The sequence below is a fragment of the Rhineura floridana genome, chromosome 4 (genome assembly GCF_030035675.1).
Source record: "Rhineura floridana isolate rRhiFlo1 chromosome 4, rRhiFlo1.hap2, whole genome shotgun sequence".
Lineage (NCBI taxonomy): Eukaryota > Metazoa > Chordata > Lepidosauria > Squamata > Rhineuridae > Rhineura > Rhineura floridana.
The window spans coordinates 50,489,323-50,513,401 of NC_084483.1; the positions used below are offsets into that span (position 1 = coordinate 50,489,323).

The following is a 24,079-nucleotide window of genomic DNA, read 5'->3' on the forward strand; positions in this document are numbered from 1 at the left end:
TTCTGCAGACTGGGCTCATGTACCCACCATTGGAAGGACTGGCAGACTGCTGTCGATAACATCAACCACCAGTGTTGCCTGGCTGCTATATCACTTTGATATGGAAGTAATGCCCACTGAAGGGGTCAAGAGTGGTGACATGCCCATGGAATAGTTTGGAAAGTTGAGACCATCAACCCCAGAGCCACTGCCAGTTAGGTTCGCTGACAGAGAAGTGAGAATGGATAATATTGTGGAGCGTATCTTGTCTATTCTGTCCTGTGCCAATGCTATAATTCCCTGCTCTGAGTCTATTGTGGCCCCAAGATGAACAATGTAATGGGATGGAAACAACTGATTCTTGGTGTGGTTGATTAGAAAGCCATGGTCTTTCAGACAGGCTAGGGTGACATGCAGATCTTTCCAAGACTTCTGTAGTGATGGGGATTGAATTAAAGTCATCCAGAAAGGGATACACATGAACCTCCTGCAGCCTGAGGTGTGCCACCAGGGTAACCACAATGCCTGTGAATACCCTGGGGGCAGACAACAGCCCGAATGGCATGGCCCTGTACTGGAAGTGGTCTTCCCCCACCGCAAACCTGAGGTAGTGTCTGTGAGGCCAAAATATAGATACGTGTAGGTAAGCCTCCTTTAAATCGATTGAGATTAGGAAGTTCCCCTGTCTCAGGGCCCATCAATGAGTCCATGCTAAATGTGCGGTAAGTGGCATACACTTGCTCAGGCTCTTCAGGTCGAGTACTGCTCTGAATGAACTGTCTTTCTTCATGACTGTAAAGAAGAGTGAGTAGTTCCCCATAAATATCTCCCCTGGAGGAACTGGTTCTATAGCTGCAATTTGCAACAAGTGAGAGATTGCTTGTTGAATCCTCGCACTTTTGTCTGGACACATCAATATGGGGGATGGTACGAACCTTGGAGGTGGTGTGGATGTGAATTCCAGATGAAGTCCATGCTGCAGGGTCTGCAGGACCCATAGATCAGCTGATATCTCCCTCCATCAATGAGGGAACTGCTGGATGTGATCTCCCACCAGTTGTGCTGGTGTCAGAACTGGTGTTTATTGCCTCACAACTGGACTCCAAACCCAGACTTGTTAGAGAAGTGCTGCTGGCCCTTGACCTGGATGCATTGTCTATTCCAGAAGGGATGGGTGGACAGGCCATCCTTTGCTCTTCCAGATTGTCTGGAGTATCGAAAGGACTGGGTCGTTTTGATATGGGTGAAAGGATCTCTGAAAGGATCTTCTGTCCTCTCTCTTCCTGGTAGAAGGCATTGACTTCTTTTCTTTTGACTCCAGGACTCCTGCCAGGGCGGCGTCTCTGAACAACCTGCCCCATACATAGGGTTCCGATGCCAAATTAGAGCGAGCCATAGGGTCAGCCTCCCAGTGACACAAAGGGTCCTTCTGGAAAAACACCAGCCGCCAAAGACCTTGCAGAGAATTGCATAGCATGCATGGATGCATCTGCCAGGAAGGTTACCGCCTGGGCAACTTTGAGAAGAGACTTTCGGACTGTAGTTGGATCCTGCTGTGGGGCATCCAGCAAGTCTTCCAACCAGAGAAGGGAAGCCCGTGCGAACACCAAAGAAGCCGACGCCGACCGGATTGATAACGCATTAGCCTCATGGATTCTTCTGAGGCCCTGATCCATCTTGCATTTGGCAGGGTCCTTAAGATGGGCATCCCAGTCCTTTGGGTTCAAGGTTGGATTTAGTAAATTCACAATAGGGGTGTCTACTAGAGGGACTTTTAGCTGATCAATGATCTGTTGCTCCAGCATGTAATATTTATTAGCTGTGGGTACCGACTTCTTAAATTGCAAGGGAATATCAAACTCAGATTTGATCACCTTAGGCAGTAATGATGGAAGTTTAAGTACCCTTGACTTGGGTTTTGGGTCCAGACACACCGCTGACACTCTAGAGTCTGAGGGAGCTGGAGGATCTTCTGAAGAATTCAAGCTCAGTGCTTCCATCGCCTTGCCCAAAAGGGGAAGAAAGTAAGCCTCTAGGAAAATTCGGTTGGTAGAAATCTCTTCAGATTCCGAGTCTCTATTCCATTCCTCTTCATCTAGAATGATTAACTCATTGTCTGGATCTTGCAACGAATGAGCATGTCTACCCTGAACAGTGGCATGGGGATCCAGTGATGTGCGGTTAGGTGGGGTTTGTGTGTTAGAAGATGAGTGAGATAGAGTGGAAGACTGTGGCCATTGTGTCCTTAGTAGAGCTGGGGCAGATGTTCCTGACGCGCCAGTATCCTCTCAAAGATGTTGCATGGGAATTGAAGAAGAGGAAGACAGGTCTCTGGTTAGGTCTACCAAAAGAGATTCCCTCAGTTGTTCCTTCAACTGTTGTAGCATCTGAGTGGTAAACTGCAATTGCAGTGGCTGAGCGTTAACAAGAAGGTTGGTTTTGGGTACCACCATCCCCCATGGGGGCTTCTTGAAATCCTGATAAAACTTCGAGAAAGATCTAGTGGAAAAAATACAATTTAAGGACATAGCAGGTTGTCCCCTTTCTCCTCAGACAGAGGTTCCTAGTCTCTTTGTGATCTACGAGCAGAGCTGTGAGAATCTTATAATGCAGCCCCACCCTCATCGCCTCATCATTCAAACTGCTGCATTCCTGCCTATTTCTGTTGAGGTGAAATCCTGTGAAGCCACTCTGCCCACTAATAAACATGCCTCAGCAACCTCCTGCCTGCTGGTGGAGGGGTGGGCTATCACTGCCTCTGTTGTTGAATTCACCCTCATGGCTGCCTCTGCCATTTGGCAGACAGGGGCAGGCAGTAATGGTGGTAGTGCCGCAGATGCTAGGATGGGCCTTGGTGGAGGTGGAAGTGACTTAGAATTCTTGGCGGGAACTGCTGATTTTCTGGTTGCCTTTCCCATTGGAAACAACCATGCTGCGGGGCTTACAGGGGTTAGCAGCAAAGATGGTGGCCAGCAGTCCCGAATGGTTCCACTGCTGGCTGAGATCGGCAGTAGCCGTGGATGGTTTGGGTGGCAGCAGGCAGGGAAAGAAGCCACTTGGGGCGGGTTGCTCTTAGAAGAGGCCGCAGTGCCTGGAGAAGCCAAAACGGTGAGGCTGCTACAGCAGTGAGGCTGCTAAAGCCACCAGGCCTTAAATTGAGGCTGGTGCACCTGAAGAGGCAGAAATGGTGAGGCCGCTAACGCCGAGGTCGGTGAAGACCGGTGAGATATGAAAGAGCCTAAGGTGAGTAACACAGCCGTCCTTTTCAAGCGGCCAAGAACGCTGAGGCTTTCTCCTGGCGGAGGCGGGGCAAAACGGACTTAAAAAAAAAAAAACCCAACACAAACGGGGAAGAAAAATAGTAGCACCCAGATAGGGAAAGAAATGAACACACTAGGAAGGGACAACACAAAAACAAAGGAATACAGGCCTGAACCAAAGGTGAGCAGAGAGCAGAATCAATCGTCTTTGGTGAAGGCAGAAAGAGAACGGTAGCAAGTAGCCACGGAGAGCAGGAAGTCCTTGCAAAACTGAACAGCACTCTTTCTGCCTTCAACCGCTTGGTGGAACTAGCTATCCACCCGAGATCATCTTTCCATGCACAGGAGAATAGTGTTTGTATATTTTGTCTCATACCTCAGGTTCTACAAACACTAGAAACTTCTCTTCTTCAAAAAAAAATTAAAGCTGGGAATCATGGGATTATGGTTCATTTGCGGGGGGAGGGAAGGGAGCAAATGGCTCCCCCGCCCATGTGTATGACTATGCTAGGATGTCCCAAATGGGTGGAGGTAAGCACCTATATTTATTTATTTATTTATTCAATTTATATACCGCCCTAAGCCAAAAAGGCTCTCTGGGCGGTGTACATAAGAGATAAAACAAGTACAATATATAAATACAATAAGTATAACAAAATCAAAGATCAAAACAAACAATAACAAAGAACCAACAATGTCAAAATACAACAATAATGAAAATACTGATAAAATACACTATAAAATACCATTTAAAATACACTTTAAAATGCCTGGGAGTATAAAAAGGTTTTCACCTGACGCCGAAAGGATAGCAGCGTCGGCGCCAGGCGTACCTCATCGGGGAGACTATTCCACAGTTCGGGGGCCACTACCAAAAAGGTCCTAGTTCTAGTCACAACCCTCCGGGCTTCTCGATGGGATGGCACCCGGAGGAGGGCCTTAGATGTTGAGCGCAGTGTACGGGTAGGTTCATATTGGGAGAGGCGTTCCACCAGGTATTGCGGTCCCATGCCGTGTAGGGCTTTATAGGTCAAAACCAGCACTTTGAATTTAGCCCGGAAACAAATAGGAAGCCAGTGCAGATGAGCCAGAACAGGTGTTATATGAGCAGACCTTCTGGTCCGCGTCAGTAATCTGGCCGCTGCATTCTGGACTAGCTGTAGTTTCCGAACTATCTTCAAGGGCAGCCCAACGTAGAGCGCATTGCAGTAGTCCAGCCTAGACATATAACATGGAAGTAGATGGGCTCAGGATTGTACTTGACAGATGGTTATGTAACAATCTGCTAATTTCTTCATACAGTTATGCCAAGCTATCAGAACATTTCTATATGAAGCTGAACTATGAAAGAATAGACATTGCAGACCAGACATGGTTGCCAATCATGAACAATATTTTGGGGAGCATAAAGAAAACATTTTTTAAATCAATCAATAAATAAAGAGCATGCACCGTAAGAAATTAGATGGCATGGAATCATTAAGAGGGTGGGCCCTATCTATAACATTCAGAACTGGGATTGTTTTGATAGTCTGGTTCCAAAGCACTTCCAAAAATTCAACAGAAAAGAAACAAGGTTTAACTGAAGTAAACTGTCACCCCCCATCCAGTCCTTGTTATGATCACAGATTTTCATCTCCCACTACTATATACTCTGAATGGGGCATGCATCCCACTTTATGGGGCTATTTATAAAGTCAATCTCATCTACACACAATATACCCAAAGATGGTTTCTCATGGAGAATATTTCATATGAATTGGGATCGTCACAGACACAGCAGTCATTTCTTGGCAGCAATTTCTGCAATCATGACAGCATATTTTTCACCACAGTCACAGGAATCACCCCAAGCAGAGGCATGTGTGTTTTTAAAGAGCCTGGTTCCCTCAGGAAGTATTGCATGGAACTAGCTGGGTGTGAACCAACCTGAAGACTTCTTGCATTAGAAGAACAAGATTACACTGTCATAACGGTCTTAACAGTACAGGAAGGCGAGTCTTACTGTACAGTAGGGCCCCGCTCATACAACGGGTTACGTTCTGGACCCCCGCTGTAAAGTGGATCCCATTGACTTACAATGACCAAAATGGCACCCGGCGGCAAAAAACTGCCGTAAAAGCGGAACAAGCGCTGTAAAGCGGGGCCTTTCTACAATTAAAAAACCGCTGTATTAGCGGAACGCTGTAAAGCGGGGCCCTACTGTATATGGATGGAAGGGGTGATTTAATGTCAGCAGAAGGAAGAACTATGTTTCAGCACTGCTGCCTGGTTATTGCGAAGGGCAGCAACAGGAGATCATATCCCCCCTATCCTCATTATCTGTTTTCTATCACAGCACACTCTCACATCTCTGCTACAATTCAAGCATGGAAAATGCTTTATTACTCATTGTTTTAAATAAATAAGTTAAAGTTTTATTAGAACAACAGATGCCACTTTTCCTACCCTTTGTTTTTTTTTTAAAGGACAATGGTGACTGCTTGCAAACTTCCTGAAGTTTTTGATAATCAAAGAGGAAGTTCCACTCTCTGATCTATCTCTAGCATGGAAGACTGAAATGAGAAGGAACTACATAATAGGGTGTGTTTGCTGAACCCTTTCTGTACTTGCAATTCATTTATGAAGCCATGATAGGTATGTGATATTTTGCCAAGATTTTTTAATCAATGAAATGTTCTGAGCCATCCATGACTGGGAAACTTAAACAAGGAAGGAAAGAGTAATACCAATATATCAACAAGTATTTTTTTTAAAATACAAATTTATCTTTGGGCTTTCTCCTTCAAAATAATTACATGATGACGTACAAAGTGTCCTGTGTAAATGTTGCCATTTAAAAAAAAAAGATCCAGCTACAGTAGGGCCCTGCTTTCCGGCATTCTGCTTTCCGGCGTTCCGCTGATGCGGCAGCTTTCAATCAGGGGAAATTCCCCGTTTTAAAGCCAATTTTGCCATTTTGTGGCATTCTCGCGTGGTGCGACCCATTAAAGTCAATGGGTCCCGCTTTACGGCGATTTCTGCTTTACGGCGGGGGCCTGGTCCCTAACCCGCCGTATAAGCAGGGCCCTACTGTACATCTAATCAGTGAAACTAGGAATTATCAGTTACATACATGATGCTTGGCCAGTTCAATTTCAATAGCCTTGGGGTCACCACCCACAGGTTTCTGTTCATTCAGCAGGTCCTCTGTGTGTGTCAGCCATGTCAGCAACTCATCAAGGGCATGCTGGAACTGTCCCAAAGCTAACAAAGCACCTTCCAGCTTATGCTGTAATAAAACAGGAAAATAAAAATGGAAATTGTTACACAATTGTTACACTTGGCCACGAGTGACTTAAAATGTGCTTAGTCCAATGTAATCTCAAATGAACGACTGGAATAAGGCAAGAGTAAGGAGGGGCACTGCTGTGCACCTAGCCTCCTGGAAGTGGAGTCACTGCCACCTACCAGAAGAGTCGTGAGGTGGCAGGGAGGCTGGCACTGCTGTGAGGACACATCAGCCAAGCCTATATGGCACTCCCACCAAGGTGCCTGCACAGCCCCAAGCTCCCTACCACCTCACTCCTCTCCCTTCTGGTAAGCGGCAGGGGCTGAACTGCCAGGATACCAGGTGCACAGTGCTACCCCCCCTTACTGATGCTTCTGGAACAAGGAGATGCCATCTGAACTTCATATCATGCACCTGAAAGCAGCAACCTTACATGAAAACAATGTTAGAAAGAGGACACAAAATTCACATTTTTTACAATTAATTTACTTTTAGAATTTTGTTCCAGAGTGAGTTATAATACAAAATGAATCATTTAATCCTTGCAAGAACTCTGAGAGGTTGTCTAAGACATGCTCAAGACCAATCAGTGAACCTAATGGTTGGGTGGAAATTTGAACATGGATCTCCAGCACTGAAGCCCAAGAATCTCTCCCCATGCACCTTAAGTCTGGTTTAATAACCTGATATAGAAACTCTGACCCAAAGTATACTGGACCATGCCCTCATGGCATCCTTTTTTTGGTCCTTTAATCTGGTTTCTTTTTAAATATAGTAAACCTGTGTGAAAGAATTGTCTTTGTTTTTAATTCTGCAAAACTGTTGGATTAAGCTTCAAACTGGATTCCTGCATTGAGCAAGGGGTTGGACTCGATGGCTTTATAGGACCCTTCCGACTCTACTATTCTATGATGCTATGAAACAAAGCCTAAATCCATGCCATTGTGTTTTCTCACCGTCCTCTCTTGTCATCCTTTCCTTTATTATCCAAATGTAGATAGTGAACTCCTTGAGGCAGGGACTAGTTTTTTTTTTTTTTTTGCTAATCTGAAACATGTATTTTGATGATGCCATATAAATAAATAAAAATAATGACAGTGTATAGTTTCTGGCTTTATAGGTACAACAAAACAGCAGCAGCAGTAGCAATCTGATTCACGAACACCTGCCACATTGAAGCAGCTTTGAAATTGCCCCATGTGGCAGTTGACTCCTTGTGTCCAACTGTTCCTGCATAGTAGCTCAATCCGTGGACAGGAAGATTTTCACCATGTTACCCCAAACATCCTCAGAGCTTGCTTTGTAGTGGCATGGACAGCTCATGTAATAAGCTTCTACACACAAGTGGGTTGCATATGGAAACAGTTACTCTTGGAATTGATCATAGTACACGTGTCAAAGATCAAGCATTTCATGACAACATAAGGCGGCACTATGCCATTTCAACACAGTTTCCATTTACCTGGCGGCTAACAATTTTATCTTCCAGACTTTCCCACAACAGCTTGAGTTCAGACAAAGGGTCTTGTACGGTGTGTTTATCACTCTCTTCTGTCACCTTCTTCAACAACAGCTCTGCTTGATGGTTTAGTCGTTCCATTTCTATCTGTTGCTGATAGGCTTCTTTCTTAAATTGCTGTTGAAACATAGGAAGACAATAATCAACAAAGAATAACACCCAGAGAAGAGCAATTAGGACATTGCCTAACAGGTCAGAGCGTATCTGCTCTAGTGTTTTCCAAAATTCTGATAAATGAGGCACAGCTTTTCTCCAAATTAACACAGGAGGCACACTTCACTCTTACATCTGAAAAATTTTACATCAGGTGTATAAATGCAAGAACTTTTAAAATAATTTTAATATTATTGCTGCCCTGGGCTCCTGCTGGGAGGAAAGGCAGGATATAAATCAATCAATCAATCAATCAATTAATTAAAATCAATTGATATCTATCTATCTGCATACACACACAAACACATACATTTGTATCGCACACAGACATATGATTCTTTAAAAAAACTGTGTTAATCTCTGCAGTTACGGAGGATTAGGGCATAGTTTTACCACTTCAAGAATGTTTTGTGGCACTCTGTTGTTGTTGTTGTTATATTACCTGACTGACAATCTCTGCTTTGACATGGCTGTTGTCTTATATTATTTTTTCCCCACTATTAGTTAAACAGTTTTAACTGTTTGTCACCCAGAGATCTCTGGTTATGGGGTGACTAGTCAATGCAATATATAAACTAGCTGACTCCAGAAAGATCTACCCCATGTAGTCACAGGTCTGTGCATGCCTTCTCTGAGAATAGGGAATGCCAATACATCTCTGAATTAGGTGTAATTGTAAATGGATGCAGAAATATGGCAGAAGACCGTTCCCAGAGGAGGCTGATTGGAAGGAGGGTAGGCTAGAGCAATGAATCACGCAGAGGTGTTGGTGGTGTGGGGGGTAGGCAGTCTCCTCTGTGGCTGATGAATTTGGGTTCACAGGTGACTGAAGTGTTTTAAATTAAATGGGTTGTACCCAATGCTTGTCGTATTCACATTGAAATTAATATACATTACTAACTTGCATCTATTAATTTCAATGGCTCTACTCTGAATAGAACTAGCATTGGCTACAACCCATTCCAGAGCTTGGAAGTAACTCGTTAGAAATAACGAGTTACTTGTAATTTGTTACTATTTTGCATAACGAGTGGGTAACTTCGTTACATTTTGTATGTAACAGAACGAGTGGTAATTTCATTACTTTTGAGCTGCAAATGTAACTTTTTTGCGTTACATTTGGACATTACTGGGGGGGAAGCAGGGGAAATCATCTGCTGCTGTGATTTGTGGAATGGTGGAGGAAAGATATGTGCCTCAAACTGGGCTTCTGCTCTGTTTAGCTCTTCCCTTGTGCTCTATGGAGGCACGAGGGAGGAAGTGGAGAGTCAGACAGAGCTGGAGGGCAATGAGGAGTAGAAGGCAGAAGCAGCAGAATGGAAGTGAAGATCTGTGGAGGTGAGTGTATGTGTTACCCTTTCCAGCCTACTCTCCCTGCCCCCCCGCTCGTCCTGCCTCCCTCAGCCTGCTCGCCCACCCCCTTTGCTCTTCCTGGCACACCCTGCTTGTCCTTGCATCCCCTCCGCTTGTCCTTGCACCCTCTTTGCATCCCCTCTGCTTGTCCTTGCACTCTCTTTGCATCCCCTCCGCTTGTCCTTGCATCCTCTTTGCATCCCCTCTGCTTGTCCTTGCACTCTCTTTGCATCCCCTCCACTTGTCCTTGCACTCTTTGCATCCCCTCCACTTGTCCTTGCACTCTCTTTGCATCCCCTCCGCTTGTCCTTGCACTCTCTTTGCATCCCCTCCGCTTGTCCTTGCACCCTCTTTGCATCTCCTCCGCTTGTCCTTGCACTCTCTTTGCATCTCCTCCGCTTGTCCTTGCACTCTCTTTGCATCCCCTCAGCTTGTCCTTGCACCCTCTTTGCATCCCCTCTGCTTGTTCTTGCACCCTCTTTGCATCCCCTCTGCTTGTCCTGGCACTCTCTTTGCATCCCCTCAGCTTATCCTTGTACTCTCTTTGCATCCCCTCAGCTTGTCCTTGCACCCTCTTTGCATCCCCTCCACTTGTCCTTGCACCCTCTTTGCATCCCCTCCGCTTGTCCTTGCACCCCTCCAGAGAGGGTGAAAATTGGGAACTGGCAAGAGACTAGGAGGTAGGTGCAGTCTCATACTTCTGTTTGTGTGTTTTGCTTCAGTTATGTGCCTCTCATAGAGCGACTCTCACTAGGCAGCAAGAGATGACTACCCCAAGCAACTAATTTGGGGCACCATGCAACAAATTATTAGCTATTTTAATTTTTGGTTGTTGTATATTTACTGTCAGGAAGAGGTACTTGTGAGATTTTCTGCCTCAAATGCCAACATAACTTTTCAAGCTATGGTACTATGATCATGACTTGGAGGCAGGGCACCATTTGCTCTTCTGCTTCAAGTAGCAAACTGTCTTGGGCTGCACCTGCTTGCAGTCATTTCACATACTGGACAACTAACATGGCTTTTTGGTGAAGGGCAACAGAGAATAAGACTGTTATCTCAAAAACAGTTGTGCTTGAGGAAAAGATGGCAAACATATGTAGAACTGAACTTTTCTGCAATAATAGACATTTGCATAGGGTATTTTTTTCTACTCATGGAATATTAAATCTTTAAGTCCTAAATCCTTTGTCATCCCCTCCCCCTTGTGCACACCCTTTACACTGTCTTTCTCCCTATGCATGTAGGTCAAAATGACAACTGGTGTAGTTTGGGAATTAACAGAATGAGAGCTGAATTACAACTCAAAAAAGAACTTCCCTGCTGGTGTCTGCTACTGATGTGGGGGGCATTTTGTTAGGGAGAAGTTATGAGAGGGGGTAATTTGCTGCTGAAACTTTTTATCTGCAACCCCTTCCCTGGCCACTTTTCCCTAGCTGATGGAGGTCAATAAGGAAAAACATGGGGCATTGCACTGGTAAAGTGGCAGGCATGGAAAACAGCCCCTTCCATCTATCTCCTGCTTCACCTACCCAAATGCACCCCAGCAAATGCTTTGCACATTGACAGCACACATTTAGTTGGTTTTCTGGTATTTGCTGCTGAAAGTGTAGTTCCATGCTGGGTGCAGCTGGGACGTTCTGAGTTCATATCTTACCACAGCCATGAAGTCGCTGGATGACCTTCTGTCCACACCCACGCCAGACATTTATGCCACTTTAAACAGTCATTGACTTCCCCCAAAGAATCCTGGCAAGTGTAGTTTGTGACGGGTGCTGAGTGTTATTAGGAGACTCCTATTCTCCCGACAGAGCTCCAATGTCCAGAGTGGTTTAACAGTCAGCCCCTCTTCTCAGACAATTCTGTGACTGGAGTTCTGTGGGGGGAATTGGCCTGTCAGGTGTGCTTTAACTTGGATTCCTGCATTGAGCAGGGGTGTGGACTCGATGACCTTAAAGGTTCCTTCCAACTCTACTATTCTATAATTTTCTGTTAGCTGAGACATCTCTCTCTCTCTCTCTCTCTCTCTCTCTCTCTCTCTCTCTCACACACACACACACACACACACACACACACACACACACACACACACACACACACACACACACACACACACACACACACACACTCACTCACTCACTCACTCACTCACACAGCCACTGAGCATTTCATAACAGAGCATGCTCAGTACTCATTTGGGCTGTTTTGGGAGTCATCCCCTTTCTGTTTTCTCTCTCACTTTTTTGTATACTGCAACACTTGGGGTTCCCTCTTGCCCACTAATACTCCTTATTATGTGTGGTATGGATGGTGATACCATGGCTACATAAGCAACAACACTTCCAGCCTGAGCTTCAGAAATAGACGGAATGACACTCTGACCAGTTTAAGTGGTTAGTATTTAAATCTGATTGGAAACTGTTCAGTTTGATACAAGGTGGCTATTAAGCATGACCTAAAAGCTGCAATTCCAGGCATACTTACTTGGAAGTAATTTCCATAGCAGTAAATAGGATTTACTTCTGGGAGTATAGAATCAATCCGTAAGAGTCTCCCAGTAGACACCATACATGTAAGCACATGGCTTTTCCCCAAGAATCTTGGGGACTGTAGTTTACTCCTCACAGAGCTACAATTCCCAGCACCCGTAACAAACTACAGCTCCCAGGATTCTTTTTTGGGGTGGTGGTGGAAATGTGCTTTAAATCTGTCATGTGTATGCAACTTTGGTGAGATAATAGCTGAAGGTAATCAGCCCAAAATGATAACAAATAATCAGTAGGCATTCCCAAAAGACATTCAAACAGTGGGTAAAAAAAAGTGAGAATTACAGAGGCAAACACAGAATGCAGTTAAGCAATAAAGTAATCCAAGAGAGAGGAGACACCTTTGTCTCTGCTCTCTCCCTCCTGAGTCAGGAGGGCAACTCCCAAACCTGAGTGTTGCGCCTCCAAGTTAGTTAGAACTAGGTATGCCTTTCCTATCTACTATGTATTTCTATAAATAAAATAGCTTTTCTTATTTTACTAAGTCTTAAGTCTCAGTGATCTCAGTGCAGGGTAAAAGCCTGCCACTTAGGTAAACGCACACATTGGCACACACACATCTCAGACTGTTGACAATCTCTGCTAATATCTATACAAATTTACATAACATGCATCACCTGAACTCACATGATCTAGAGTTACCTTAGATCTTGCAACATTTGCAAATGAGAAGCAATAGGGTTTTATATTAGTTCTGATTGTCTATTGGGCTATCATAGGGTATGTATTTTTTGCCTTTTCTATGGCAAAAACTCCAACTTCAGTGGAATTTATGTGATGTGTTCTAACCATTTGAATGTGCTAATGAATGCTTTATTCTTTCATCAGAACTTTAGCAGTAGTACTAAAATACTAATAAAAAAGGGAAAGAGAAAAAATACTTTACATACATCATTCAGCTGTATTGTTAATTATAGATATAGATATAAAGGATAAATGGCATTTTGTCAAAAGTATTTTTGCCTACATTTTATACCTCCTCCTTGGTTTTCCAAGCTTGGCATGGAATGCTTGTCATACAGAATTAATTTGAAATGCTGCATTATCATAATCATCTTCTTCAAAATAAAAAAAATAAATGTACTGCCTTCAAGTTGATTCTGACTTATGGTGACCCTATGAATAGGGTTTTCATGGGAGGCAGTGACTGGCCCAAGGTCACCCAGTGAGCTTCATGGCTATGTGGGGATTCGAACCCTTCTACTACCCCCTGTGTGTGTGTGTTTAGTTTTAATATTGTTTTAGGCTACTTAGATGTGAAGCAGCCAAGGCCAGCACCTTGTAGGCATTTTTTTAAAAAAGTAACTGAAATGTAATTGTAGTGATTACTTTTGAGAAAAAGTAAAGTAATCAGTTACTTTCAGAGCAATTGCTATTGTAACTGTAATTACTACTTTTTTGGCCAAGTAATTGTAACTGTAATTTATTACTTTTTAAAAGTAATCTTCCAAGCTCTGACCCATTCTCTCCCCACATAACTAGTACAACTCTTGCAGCACACTGTTGGGGAAATACCCATTTACACTGTGATTATTTGGGGCCTCATACGACACTGATCTATGCAGCAACCAATCCCCACTGTGGGAATGTGCTCAAGGCTTTCGCTTCATTGATTTCCCTACCACCCATATGACTGACAGGTTGTGAGGACCTCCTTACTAGGAGGAGATGCCTCGGAGGAATGGGCAACTGACTTTTTCAGAGACATATCCCTGCTTCCAACTGCAGAGAAGTCTGCAGCCCAAGGTAGATGGCCACCATGTCAACATGTCCACAGTATGGCCCTTATCCAGGATATCCCTACACAGTTTAAAGAAGAGGCACAGGTGTATGCAGGGAGGGAGGAAAAAAACCCCAAAGGAGAGCTTTTAATCTGATATTAATTTTGGTTGTGGAAAAGACAACATGCATATTATACACTCTCATGAGTTTTGAATGCCAGTGGTTGATGTAACGGATTATTTCTCTTTCTCAAAAGCCATTTCTTCAAAGCTCTAATAAACAATTCTTTACAAGACTGTTAACCCAGAAACCAATACCAGCTATAATACCATGCAAATCTCCATGAGCCAGGCATAGCGGACCAAGCAATCCGTTTGCACACCTGAAGCTTATTGAAGATTGAAGGTAGAAAGGTGTATTGAAAACTTCCTTTTGCCCCCAGCACAGTCTACAAATCAATGGGCAACCTCCCAACACTTTCTGCAGCCTGTCTCCTTTGACCCATTCACACAATCCTACTCTCTGTATAGCCCATCATCTTTGATCAAAGATACACAGATACCTTACTGTATCCCCCTAAGGCCAGGGTGATGTAAGGGGAAGAGAGAAAGGGGAAAAAACCCAGCGAACCCACTAAAATGGGGAGGAAAGAATAAAGAACCCCCCTTGCAAAGTAACACAAACACACCCTTTCATGCAACACTATATCTCACACAAACAGAGATTTACTAGCACACACTGACAGGGATTAGCGGAGCGTAGGCTGTAACAAAACACCTGCGGATGAAGTCAGGAATGAACTGGGGAGGGCCAGAAGCAGCAGCCCAGGTCTTGACTCTTCTGCATTCCTGCCTTTGGACATTAGGCGGCGCCACAACCCACTTGATGGCATGCTACCTACAGAAAATGTCCTTTTGCCCCCAGCACAGTCTACAGATCAATGGGCAACCTCCCAACACTTCCTGCAGCCTGCCTCTTGCGACACATTCACATAGTCCTACTCCCTGTATAGCCCAACATCTTTGACCAAAGATACACAGATACCTTACTGTATCCCCACAGGCCAGGGTGATGCATCATGATCACCACCCTGCCCCATTCTCCATGATATTTTAATCCCTGCTTTCATTTCTTAAAGTAATTCCTTAAACCTAATTTTCAATGTTCAACCCCTGCTGAGAGCAGGGCTTGAATACTGGTTGGTAACAATTTCCTGTTTATTTTTCCAACCTGTTCACCTGTGCTTTGCACATACAATAACAGAGCTGGAGTGGATCATCCAGTCTAATCCTGTGCCCTAAAATAGGATATCCTATACCATCTCTGCTTCCTGTGTAAAGCACACAACAGCATCCAGGTATTATGAACAGAATGAGTCATATTTCCATTCCAAATTTGCTTTTAGAGTTGGCTGGGGATTTTTGCTTCATTGCCCAGTAGACTGTAGTGGAAATGAAGAGATTTCTGAATATTTAGGACTAATCCATGGTATCAAGAATGACAGACTTTGCAGGAACTTGTGCTCATTCTAAAAGGGAAGTCGAGTGCCATAAAAGTAATTGATGCAGTGAGGAAAAAATGGACCTAGTTTTTTTTAACTCGCAACTAAGCTTTAGAGGAAATTGATGTTATATTAGTTTCAGACTCACAAGGACTGTAGATTTTAAAATGACATGCTCACATGAAAATAACTTACTTTTTGTTACGGGCTGAATGCAGATTCCAAACATTAACCACCACAGATATAACAACAACAATAATAGTTATTGTTTCATACCTTCAGTTCTTCTGTTTGCTGTTTTACTGTTTCTAGGTCTGTTCCAACTGGTGACATGGAAGTTAATTTACTGCCAGCGATATCCACCCAGTCAAATATGGCCTGTAGAGTTAACATATTAAAATAATATAATTAGGTAAATAATAGGACACATAGTGCTGTAGCATACTATTAGTATCATAGCAGTTGCAACAGAATTATAATTGAGCTGTGAATGCCATTCAGTATATTTGCTATTGCATGAAATTAGAAGTATTGCAAGGAACTTAAGACATTTCTACTGGGTTTTTCCTGATGACAATTTTGCATGCATTTTCCCATTTCTGAGGATGTGTTGGCAGATAGTTTTGTTCCAAACAAGCATACAACTGTGGCATCAAAAGAATGGAGAATCTTGTGGCACCTTAAAGACAGTGGCTGCTTTCACACATGGGGCTGATTGTGTTAGTTTAACAGATTAAAAAGGCAGCGCTTCTGTCCCAATTTCTAAAATTCCTTTCATACTGCAGTACCTTTTGAGTTAAGGAACAATCACTTTTTCAGCCAATATACCAACAGTTTGCGCAACTATCTTTCATATGGCTTGTTTTCATCCCTCACCCATTATTACACATGTGCACTGTTCTCCACTGTGTAGAGGGGTCCAAGTTCTTGTCCCATCGCCATATAAGTCCTGTCCCTTTAGGATTTGACTTTTAAAATTATTTTAGTTGTATTGACACAGGGGTGTGTGTGGGAAATGCTGCTGCTATCTGCGCTGATGCCAGAATACTGGTACAATTTTAATCAGGCAACCCCCTCCCCCCGGCATGACTAAAGGGCAGAAGTGCACTGCACGCTGGGATGCCTCTCACATGAGTGGCTGCAGCCAGCAAAAAACTCCCACAATTTTCCAGGTTCCTAGTCTTGCTAACGGATTATTTCTGGTATCATTTATCATGAAAATCTGCGCTAAACTTGCACCATTGCACTAGCATTCTAGAGCTAGCTTGTGGGTTGTGTAAAAGATCAAATATAATGTGCAGATTACCAGATAAGAAATCATGAGAATAATGGAATAAAGTGCCGTGTGAAAGCAGCCTAAATTATTCCAGCATAAGGCTATGTCACAATAAATAGGTTGGCTTGGAATACTATACATCTTACCTGGGAGTAAGTTTCATTGAACACACTGGGTCTTACTTCTAACTAGGCATGCACAGAATTGCACCGTTTGTCTATAAACCGGCAAAAATCTGTTGTTTTGCTGCAACAGACTGATCTGACTACCCTTCTGGAATGTATGAGTCAAGTAATTTATTTTAAGTCTCGAGATGCTTTGAAGATCTTCAGAGGGAGGCCAGAGCAAGATAGTCAAACACTCTTCCAGTGCCATATCTACGACCCAAGATGACTAGAAATGCAGCAGAGACAGCTAGATTTTCATAACATTCAAGGACATTTCATAACATCGCATAGCAAAGGCCGCTTCATTTCTCATTAATGAGGTGTGAACTACTACTGGGGATTATGCATCAGTTATACCTGAACAGCTGTGTTCACCTCCAATTTGGCAGCAGATATTCCATTTAAGAGCATAACTACACAGATAGCAAGAACAACTCTCCTACCCTGATAAAATCTGGGGGCTTGCCTACTTAGACCCAGGGGGAAAAGAGTTCCAAATCTCTCCGGAGTACACACCAGCCCTGCACATGTCTTCTGGATGGCAGACGGTGTATATTGGAGACAATGCAGGATAAAGGATAAGAGACTGATGGTTTTTAGATTAGGATTAAGTTTAAGAAATGAATGCTGAAATAGGCAGTGACATGTTGCTGGGACCCTTTGGTCAAATACACTTAAAAAAAACCCCTCATTGTTCATAAGGTATGGGACAAAATAAATGGAATGATGTTATGATGCTGCCATGCTTCTTAACATTCTACTATGGCCTGATGTGTGGGATGGAAAATGAACTTTTATTGTATCAAATGGAAGCTGCAGCGCTGTTTTCCTGTAACACCACTGAGTTATGCAGTAATACATCCCTGTGTTAATAGGTTGCTCACATTAAATAAAATACTTTTGTGTTAATTTAGATTATGTACTTTGGAATTTTCACTGAGCAGCGTGATTATCAGCACACATCAGTAAACTGCATCAAAGTTTTAATTAAAAACTACTTATTCTAATGCAGAGATGGGGAAACGTTTTCAGACTGAGGGCCACATTCCCATCTGGGCAAAATTCTGGGAGCAACATGCCAATAGCGAGCAAGGTCAGAGGCAAAAGTGGGTACAGCAACTGATGTAAATCTTACCTTTGTACACTAGGCGAGCATCTACACACAATCACACACCCCACTCTGTCCTTCATCCAGGCAACCGAGAGTTCAACGGCACATTCCAGCCAGGCAAAAACAGTCAATGAGGGTATGAAGTAGGGCTGATGAGGGCTGTCACCTTGGGAAAGGGGGCGTGGTCTGAGGAGAGTGCCAGGGGCCAGAAAGATAGGCCTGGAAGGCTACATGTGGTTCCAGACATGAGGTTCCCCACCCCTGTTCTAAGTGGTAGTTCTTCTAACTTTATTGAGAATGTATGTCATCTGAAGCAATGAAGCAGGAGCCTCATTTACAATTACAAATAATCCAAAGAGAGGCAATCTTATAACTTGCTGACCAGGTACAATTTAGCAAGGCTAATATGAGAATTTTGGAACCCGGGCCCGGGGGGTGTTGCTTAATGAATAGAATCCACTGTTATTGTCAGATTAGTTAAGACTTTATTGATAACAATTAATGATTTGTGCTTAAATCAACAAGAATATATTCAGACCAAAATCTGGTTATAGGATCAGGATTTTGGTGCAACAATCATGCAGAAAGTGTTACAAAACTAAGCCTCAAATCCTGTGAAATGGAAAAGCAGTGTCTATTGAAACAAGCAATTAGTATCATTGCTAGAATTGATCTATTAAGTAAAAAGGGACATTTAATGCTTACATAGTATAATGGTGAAAAAAGAAGGCTGATGTTAAAAATTTAGATAAATAGATTTTAACATTTCAGCTCCTAGCACTGTTAAACCACTTATCCTTTCAAAAACCTTGCTTGAAAAAGCTTCAGCTAATTTTAGTGCTCCTATTACACACCCAGTGTACCTGAACTATAACTTTAACCTTATCAATAGATGGTTAGGAAGCTACCAGCCATAAAATGTGAAGATATTAAATTATAGACATGCTTCTACTGGATAAAAATTTCATGTCAACTAATATGACACACTACAAAATTAAAATGTATGAAATCTACCAAGCGAGTCGTCTGTCCAGAATACAAGATATAGAACAAAACCACAAAAGTTTTTTTTCCCCATTTTTGGTTTGAAAGCTATCACCTTATATTTTGTCTGAACTAAATGTACTGTAGTGACTATACTCTTTTTCAACAGAGCTTCTCTTGATCTACTAATTTATCCTCATTTCATTGACATATAGGCCTGGTTCAAATGCAACAGCAAACCATGGTTTGTGAATGAGCTGCAGCAAGTATCCAGATCACGTGTTCCTTTTCCTTTCTCCCATCTTCATGTGTAAGGGGTTTAAACATGAAGTGTTTGGTTTATAACAAATCATGGTTTCCTGTTTCATCCAAATCTGAGAAAGTAAGGTATCAGACAGGATTTGATAGTTTGCACAAACTAATTTGTTACAAACCACAAATTAACACTTCAAATTTTCTCCCCTCATGCATAAAGGAGGGGGAAATGCATAAAGAAGGACAAACATTGGAGCCTAATGTTTGCCCTGGTTTGTGCACATAACAACAAACCAAGGTTTGTTTTTACATCTGAATGAGGCCATGACTTTAGTCATAAGTAAAAACAGGCTTTACTTAAACTTAGGCCAATATTATGCTGATCTGTTTTTCCTTCTGCATCTTACTGTAGCTCTAGGGAAGGGGAATGATTTGTGTTAAGGAGCTAGGGTGAAAGGAGAGAGCGAGCATGGGAGCACACACACACTTTTAGGAGTAGAAAATGCCAGGAGATCCATGTAACATGTAGTTTGGCCCCTAAAATGTATTTAACTTTAGATTGTTTATGCCTAATTATACAGCCACAAGATTGGCTGTATACTATAGCCAGCATGGATTTTTTACATTCCGCAATGTTAAATTGAAAATACCACCCATGCCATTCTGATGCTTCTCATAAGCTCATTTCAAAACAAAACCTTACAAAACATATAGTCCTGAACTCAGAAACGCTTGCTTAACACTGCTGTAAATGTTCATGGCGATACACAAAGTAGTCAGAGAGAATCGTGAGTTTAAAGTGTAAAAAGAGAGGGGAAAAACAACAGACCCCTTTTGGACTTTTTTTCTGTCAGTGTTCTCATAATTTGTTGAAATTAATTAAAAATGAGCCATGATCACAGAGTACCTGTAATCCTATTACTGACCTTGCCCCATACTCTGACCTTCATCTTCTGCAGTGTAAAGGTTTTAAAAAAATGCCTGGCTGATTTTTAATTAAGAAATTTAACGCTGAAGTCAATGACATGCACAGGCATGCTCAGTAAGAACCAACGGTCAGTGTTCTAAAAGCCAGACTAACAGCTGTTTGGCTTGGCTAATCAGGGGGCCACACCTACACCAGCCCAGAGCTTGGAAAAGTTACTTTTTTGAACTACAACTCCCATCAGCCCCAGCCAGCATGGCCACTGGATTGGGCTGATGGAAGTTGTAGTTCAAAAAAAGTAACTTTTCCAAGCTCTGCACCAGCCATCGATTCCACTTTAAACAGTCATGGCTTCCCCCAAAGAATCCTGGGAAGTGTTGTTTGTGAAGGGTGCTGAGAGTTGTTCCCCTGAGAAAGCTCCAGTGGCCAGACTGGTTTAACAGTTAGCCCCTCTTCTGGGGACTGTAGGTCTGTGAGGGGAATAAGGCATCTCCTAACACCTCTCAGCACTCTTCACAAACTTCTTTGGGATTCTTTGGGAGAAGCAACACTATTTTAAATTCAACATAAGTAAAACTAACAGATTAAAATACCCACTGACATCAAATTAAAATTGCCCAATTCCATCAAAGGCCAGCCCAAACAACCAGGTCATTTGTACGACCAAAAAAACCATAGGGCAGTGTATTCAATGCACTTGTTGCATTACCACAAGGGAGGGGAACCTTTTTGGCTCCTTTGGCCAGAACCTTATCAGAATCTGCTTTGCGGGTATGGGACAGCCCACACAGCAAAATCCCTTGTGCTTCACTTTTAAGTCTCTGAGATAGGGGACTTAAAGGGGAAGGGGAGAGAGACTTGCAAAAGAGTCTTCCAAGCCATATACTTAAAAGGAAAGGGCAGGGAGACCTGGAAGAGCTTTTTGCTAGTCTTTCCCCCCTCCCCTTTGTCCCTGATCTCAGGGGACTTAAAAGGAAAGTGTGTGGACTCTTGGAAAAGGCTTTAAGACAGCCCCCATGCTCCCGTTTGAGCAAACAGGAGGGCAGGAGCTGTCTTAAAGCCTTTGAAAAATCTCTTTGAAGTAGCTCTTGTGCACAAGGTGCTTTAAAGAGCACTTTTGTACAGGGCTTTACTCTCTGCAAAGCTGATGAGTGGAGATTAAATCCTGCTGCCTTGGCTGCACAATCTTGGGATAGAATTGCACAGCCAATGCAGGTGTAAACCCTGTCCTCCTGCCCATCAGCTGTCATCACTAGTGACATTATCAGATGGGCATGTTTGGGGAAAATGGCCTTTGGGGGGAATGGAACCCCCTGAAGTGCCATGATTGGCCTGGGGGCCAGAGGGTCCCCACCCTGGGGGAAAACCCTTCACAGATTTGGGGAGGGTGCGTAGTGTGCTCAGGGGGAAGGGGGGGGAAGTTCAGTTGCTCAAGGGTAAATCCTTGCACTAACAGGTGACTTAGTGCTACATTGGATACAAGCTATAGGGCAGAATGTTGCCTGAGAACTCCTTCTTGTAAGCCATCATAATACAGCCTTTGTACACTAACATAGCATTTAGCGTGCTGGCCCCAAGCAATCTCAGAACTCAGGCATCCAAGAAACTGCAGCAGGATGATGAGGAGTTCTCTCTTGTGTGTACAACCATTCACAATTTTATAGGTTAAATTAAAACTTACATCTTGAATTGTGCTGAAACAACAGTTGGGAATCAATACAGGCCTTGTTAACACAATCAGTGATTCCTGGCTGATTAAAAATGTTAATCTTAAAAAACAAAACAAAACAAAAAAACAATCCCACCAAAATAATATTGATAATACTTGTAATTTTTAAAGATTAAGTAACCTTACCTGCAATCCATCTTGATACTGAACAGCTGCCTGCATGGCTTCCTCAAGCTTGTCAACACGCTCCTTCCATGCTTTATTTAAAGCATCCCAAGCAGAATTTAGCTGTGTTTTAAATGGAGATCCAGTTGAGTTAAAAATTGGGAACAAATGTCTATAATCTATTCCTTAAAATCAGGATAGAAATCAGAAGATAGTTTCTCTAACTGTCTGCAATATAACAATTATGCAGCAGGAGCCTCCCCAGTATTGTCATGGGAGCAGGGACGGTGCCAAAGGGCGGCCAGGTCGAGCCCTGGCTAAGGGTCCCTGCAGGGCCCCTCATTAGGGTTGGGGAGTAGCACACCCCTTCCATGATCTGTGGCAGGGTTCCTACCACGGACTGCAGGGACGGAGCTTCCAGACAACCCACCCATTCGCTCGCTCCACCTACCTCTCTCCTGCTGCTGTGCGCTCTGTGTGCGCAGGGCTGCCATCAGCCAAGATAGTGGCTGAGGCTTCTTTAAGGGGCTAATGGCAGGCATGTGCGTGCATGTAGTGTACCGGGCATGCGTGCCATCAACCAAGATGGTGACAGGGGCATCAGCCCCTTAGAGAAGCCTCCACTGCATGCATGTGTGCCATCAACCATGATGGCGACAGGGGCATCAGCCCCTTAGAGAAGCCTCCAATGCCATCTTGGTTGATGGCAGCCCTGCATGCACAGCACACAGCAGCAGAAGACAGGAGAGAAGTAGATGGGACAGGCAGGAGCCGTGTGCCCGGGGCAGGCTGGTGCCCAAGGTCCCAGTCATGCCTGGCGCTGGCCCTGCATGGGAGCAAGGAATCTCACTAAATCTAGTTGGATATATATGTTTACCACTGTAGCTATATGATTTTTCAGTTAAGAACAGGATCCCCTCCACCAAATGTTTGGTGGTTTATTTACCACACTTACGTTGGGGCCATAGCTCAGAGCTACAATCACTAAAATTCTTTGGGAAAAGGGTCTGACTGTTGAACCCCTCTGGCCACTGGAGCTTTGTCAGAGGAATAGGAGTCTCCTAACAACATTCAGCACCCTTCACAAACTACCCTTCCCAGGATCCTTTGGGGAAAGCCATGACTGTTTAAAGTGGAATAAATTTATTGAGTGAAAGTGGCCATGGTGATATCAGGATCACAATACATGTTTGTACCCTCCTTTCCTTCACTATTCATAGAAAGTAACACCTATGGATACTGGCTTGGATTCCAAAATAATTTAACTGAAGAAAGTTCACAGAAGGTTTCCCATCCTCTTCTCCCCCACTCACTGCAGCGACTCTCCATCCCTATAAAAGCTTCTCTGGAGGGTTGGGGAGGCATTCTCTTGAACAATGTGGAATGGGGCAGGGCAGACTGCTGGGGGAATGGAGGAATCATTCAGAGTTGGATGCAGGTCCTCCCAATTTTTGGCAGTAAAGTCAGCTCACCATGACTCATTTTTAGGGACACAGACACACCTCCAGAGAGGTTCTTCGAGGGTGCAGGTGCTTACGGGGGAGAGGAGGGAATAGGAAACTTTCCTGTGAACTTCCTGTAGTTAACTTATCTTAGGATCCAAGTCACTGTGTTTATTTGATTTCTAAGTTCTGTCCTATGCTTGGTGATGGGGCAAGAGGAGAGTGGAGAATGTGCACAAGCATTCTGTCTTGATTGCACGGAATGTACTGGGTTAAGAGGGTAAGTATAGTCTTATGGCCAGGTTTTGCTTAAATTCTCATACTCTAGCTTGTCACTGTCCTCAGCATAGGGTGAAGTTTTCTCCCCAGTTCTAAGGTTAATTTGGCTTGTGATTGTTTAAATTATTTATTTATTTGGCTTTGTTGTAAAGCATGTGGGCTTGGCTCACTTGCTTGACATCTGCATTGCTTTTATACATTATTCCTTAATTGTTTGGCACAAGAAATCTCTCACACCTGCTCTCTGCTTATATTACTATCTGGTTAAGGTGGGTTAAAGTGCTATCCTATACACGTCTACTTAGAATAAAGCCCAACTGAGTTCAATGGGAATGTGTTTTAATTTATAGGGCAGATAATTTCTGGTATCGGGACACAATTAAATATGTGGATGATTCCACATAGCAGGGCAAGGGGATTAAACCAGGGGTAGCCAACATGGTACTCTCCAGATGTTGCAGGACTACAACTCCCATCATCCCTGACCACCAGCCATGCTGTC

At 43.4% G+C, this 24,079-nt stretch overlaps 1 protein-coding gene across 33 annotated transcripts in view; it reads right to left on the reverse strand.

The window, feature by feature from the left end:
- Window positions 1–24,079, reverse strand: part of DST (dystonin) — a 467,794-nt gene that overhangs the window by 55,698 nt on the left and 388,017 nt on the right. For all 33 annotated transcript variants that reach the window (XM_061623014.1, XM_061623016.1, XM_061623029.1 and 30 more), the window contains 4 exons: window positions 21,878–21,979; window positions 15,581–15,682; window positions 7,973–8,146; window positions 6,355–6,510 (listed from right to left, as the gene is read on the reverse strand). In XM_061623014.1, coding sequence (XP_061478998.1) covers window positions 6,355–6,510; window positions 7,973–8,146; window positions 15,581–15,682; window positions 21,878–21,979 — 534 coding nt within the window. The remainder of the gene's footprint in view (window positions 1–6,354; window positions 6,511–7,972; window positions 8,147–15,580; window positions 15,683–21,877; window positions 21,980–24,079) is intronic.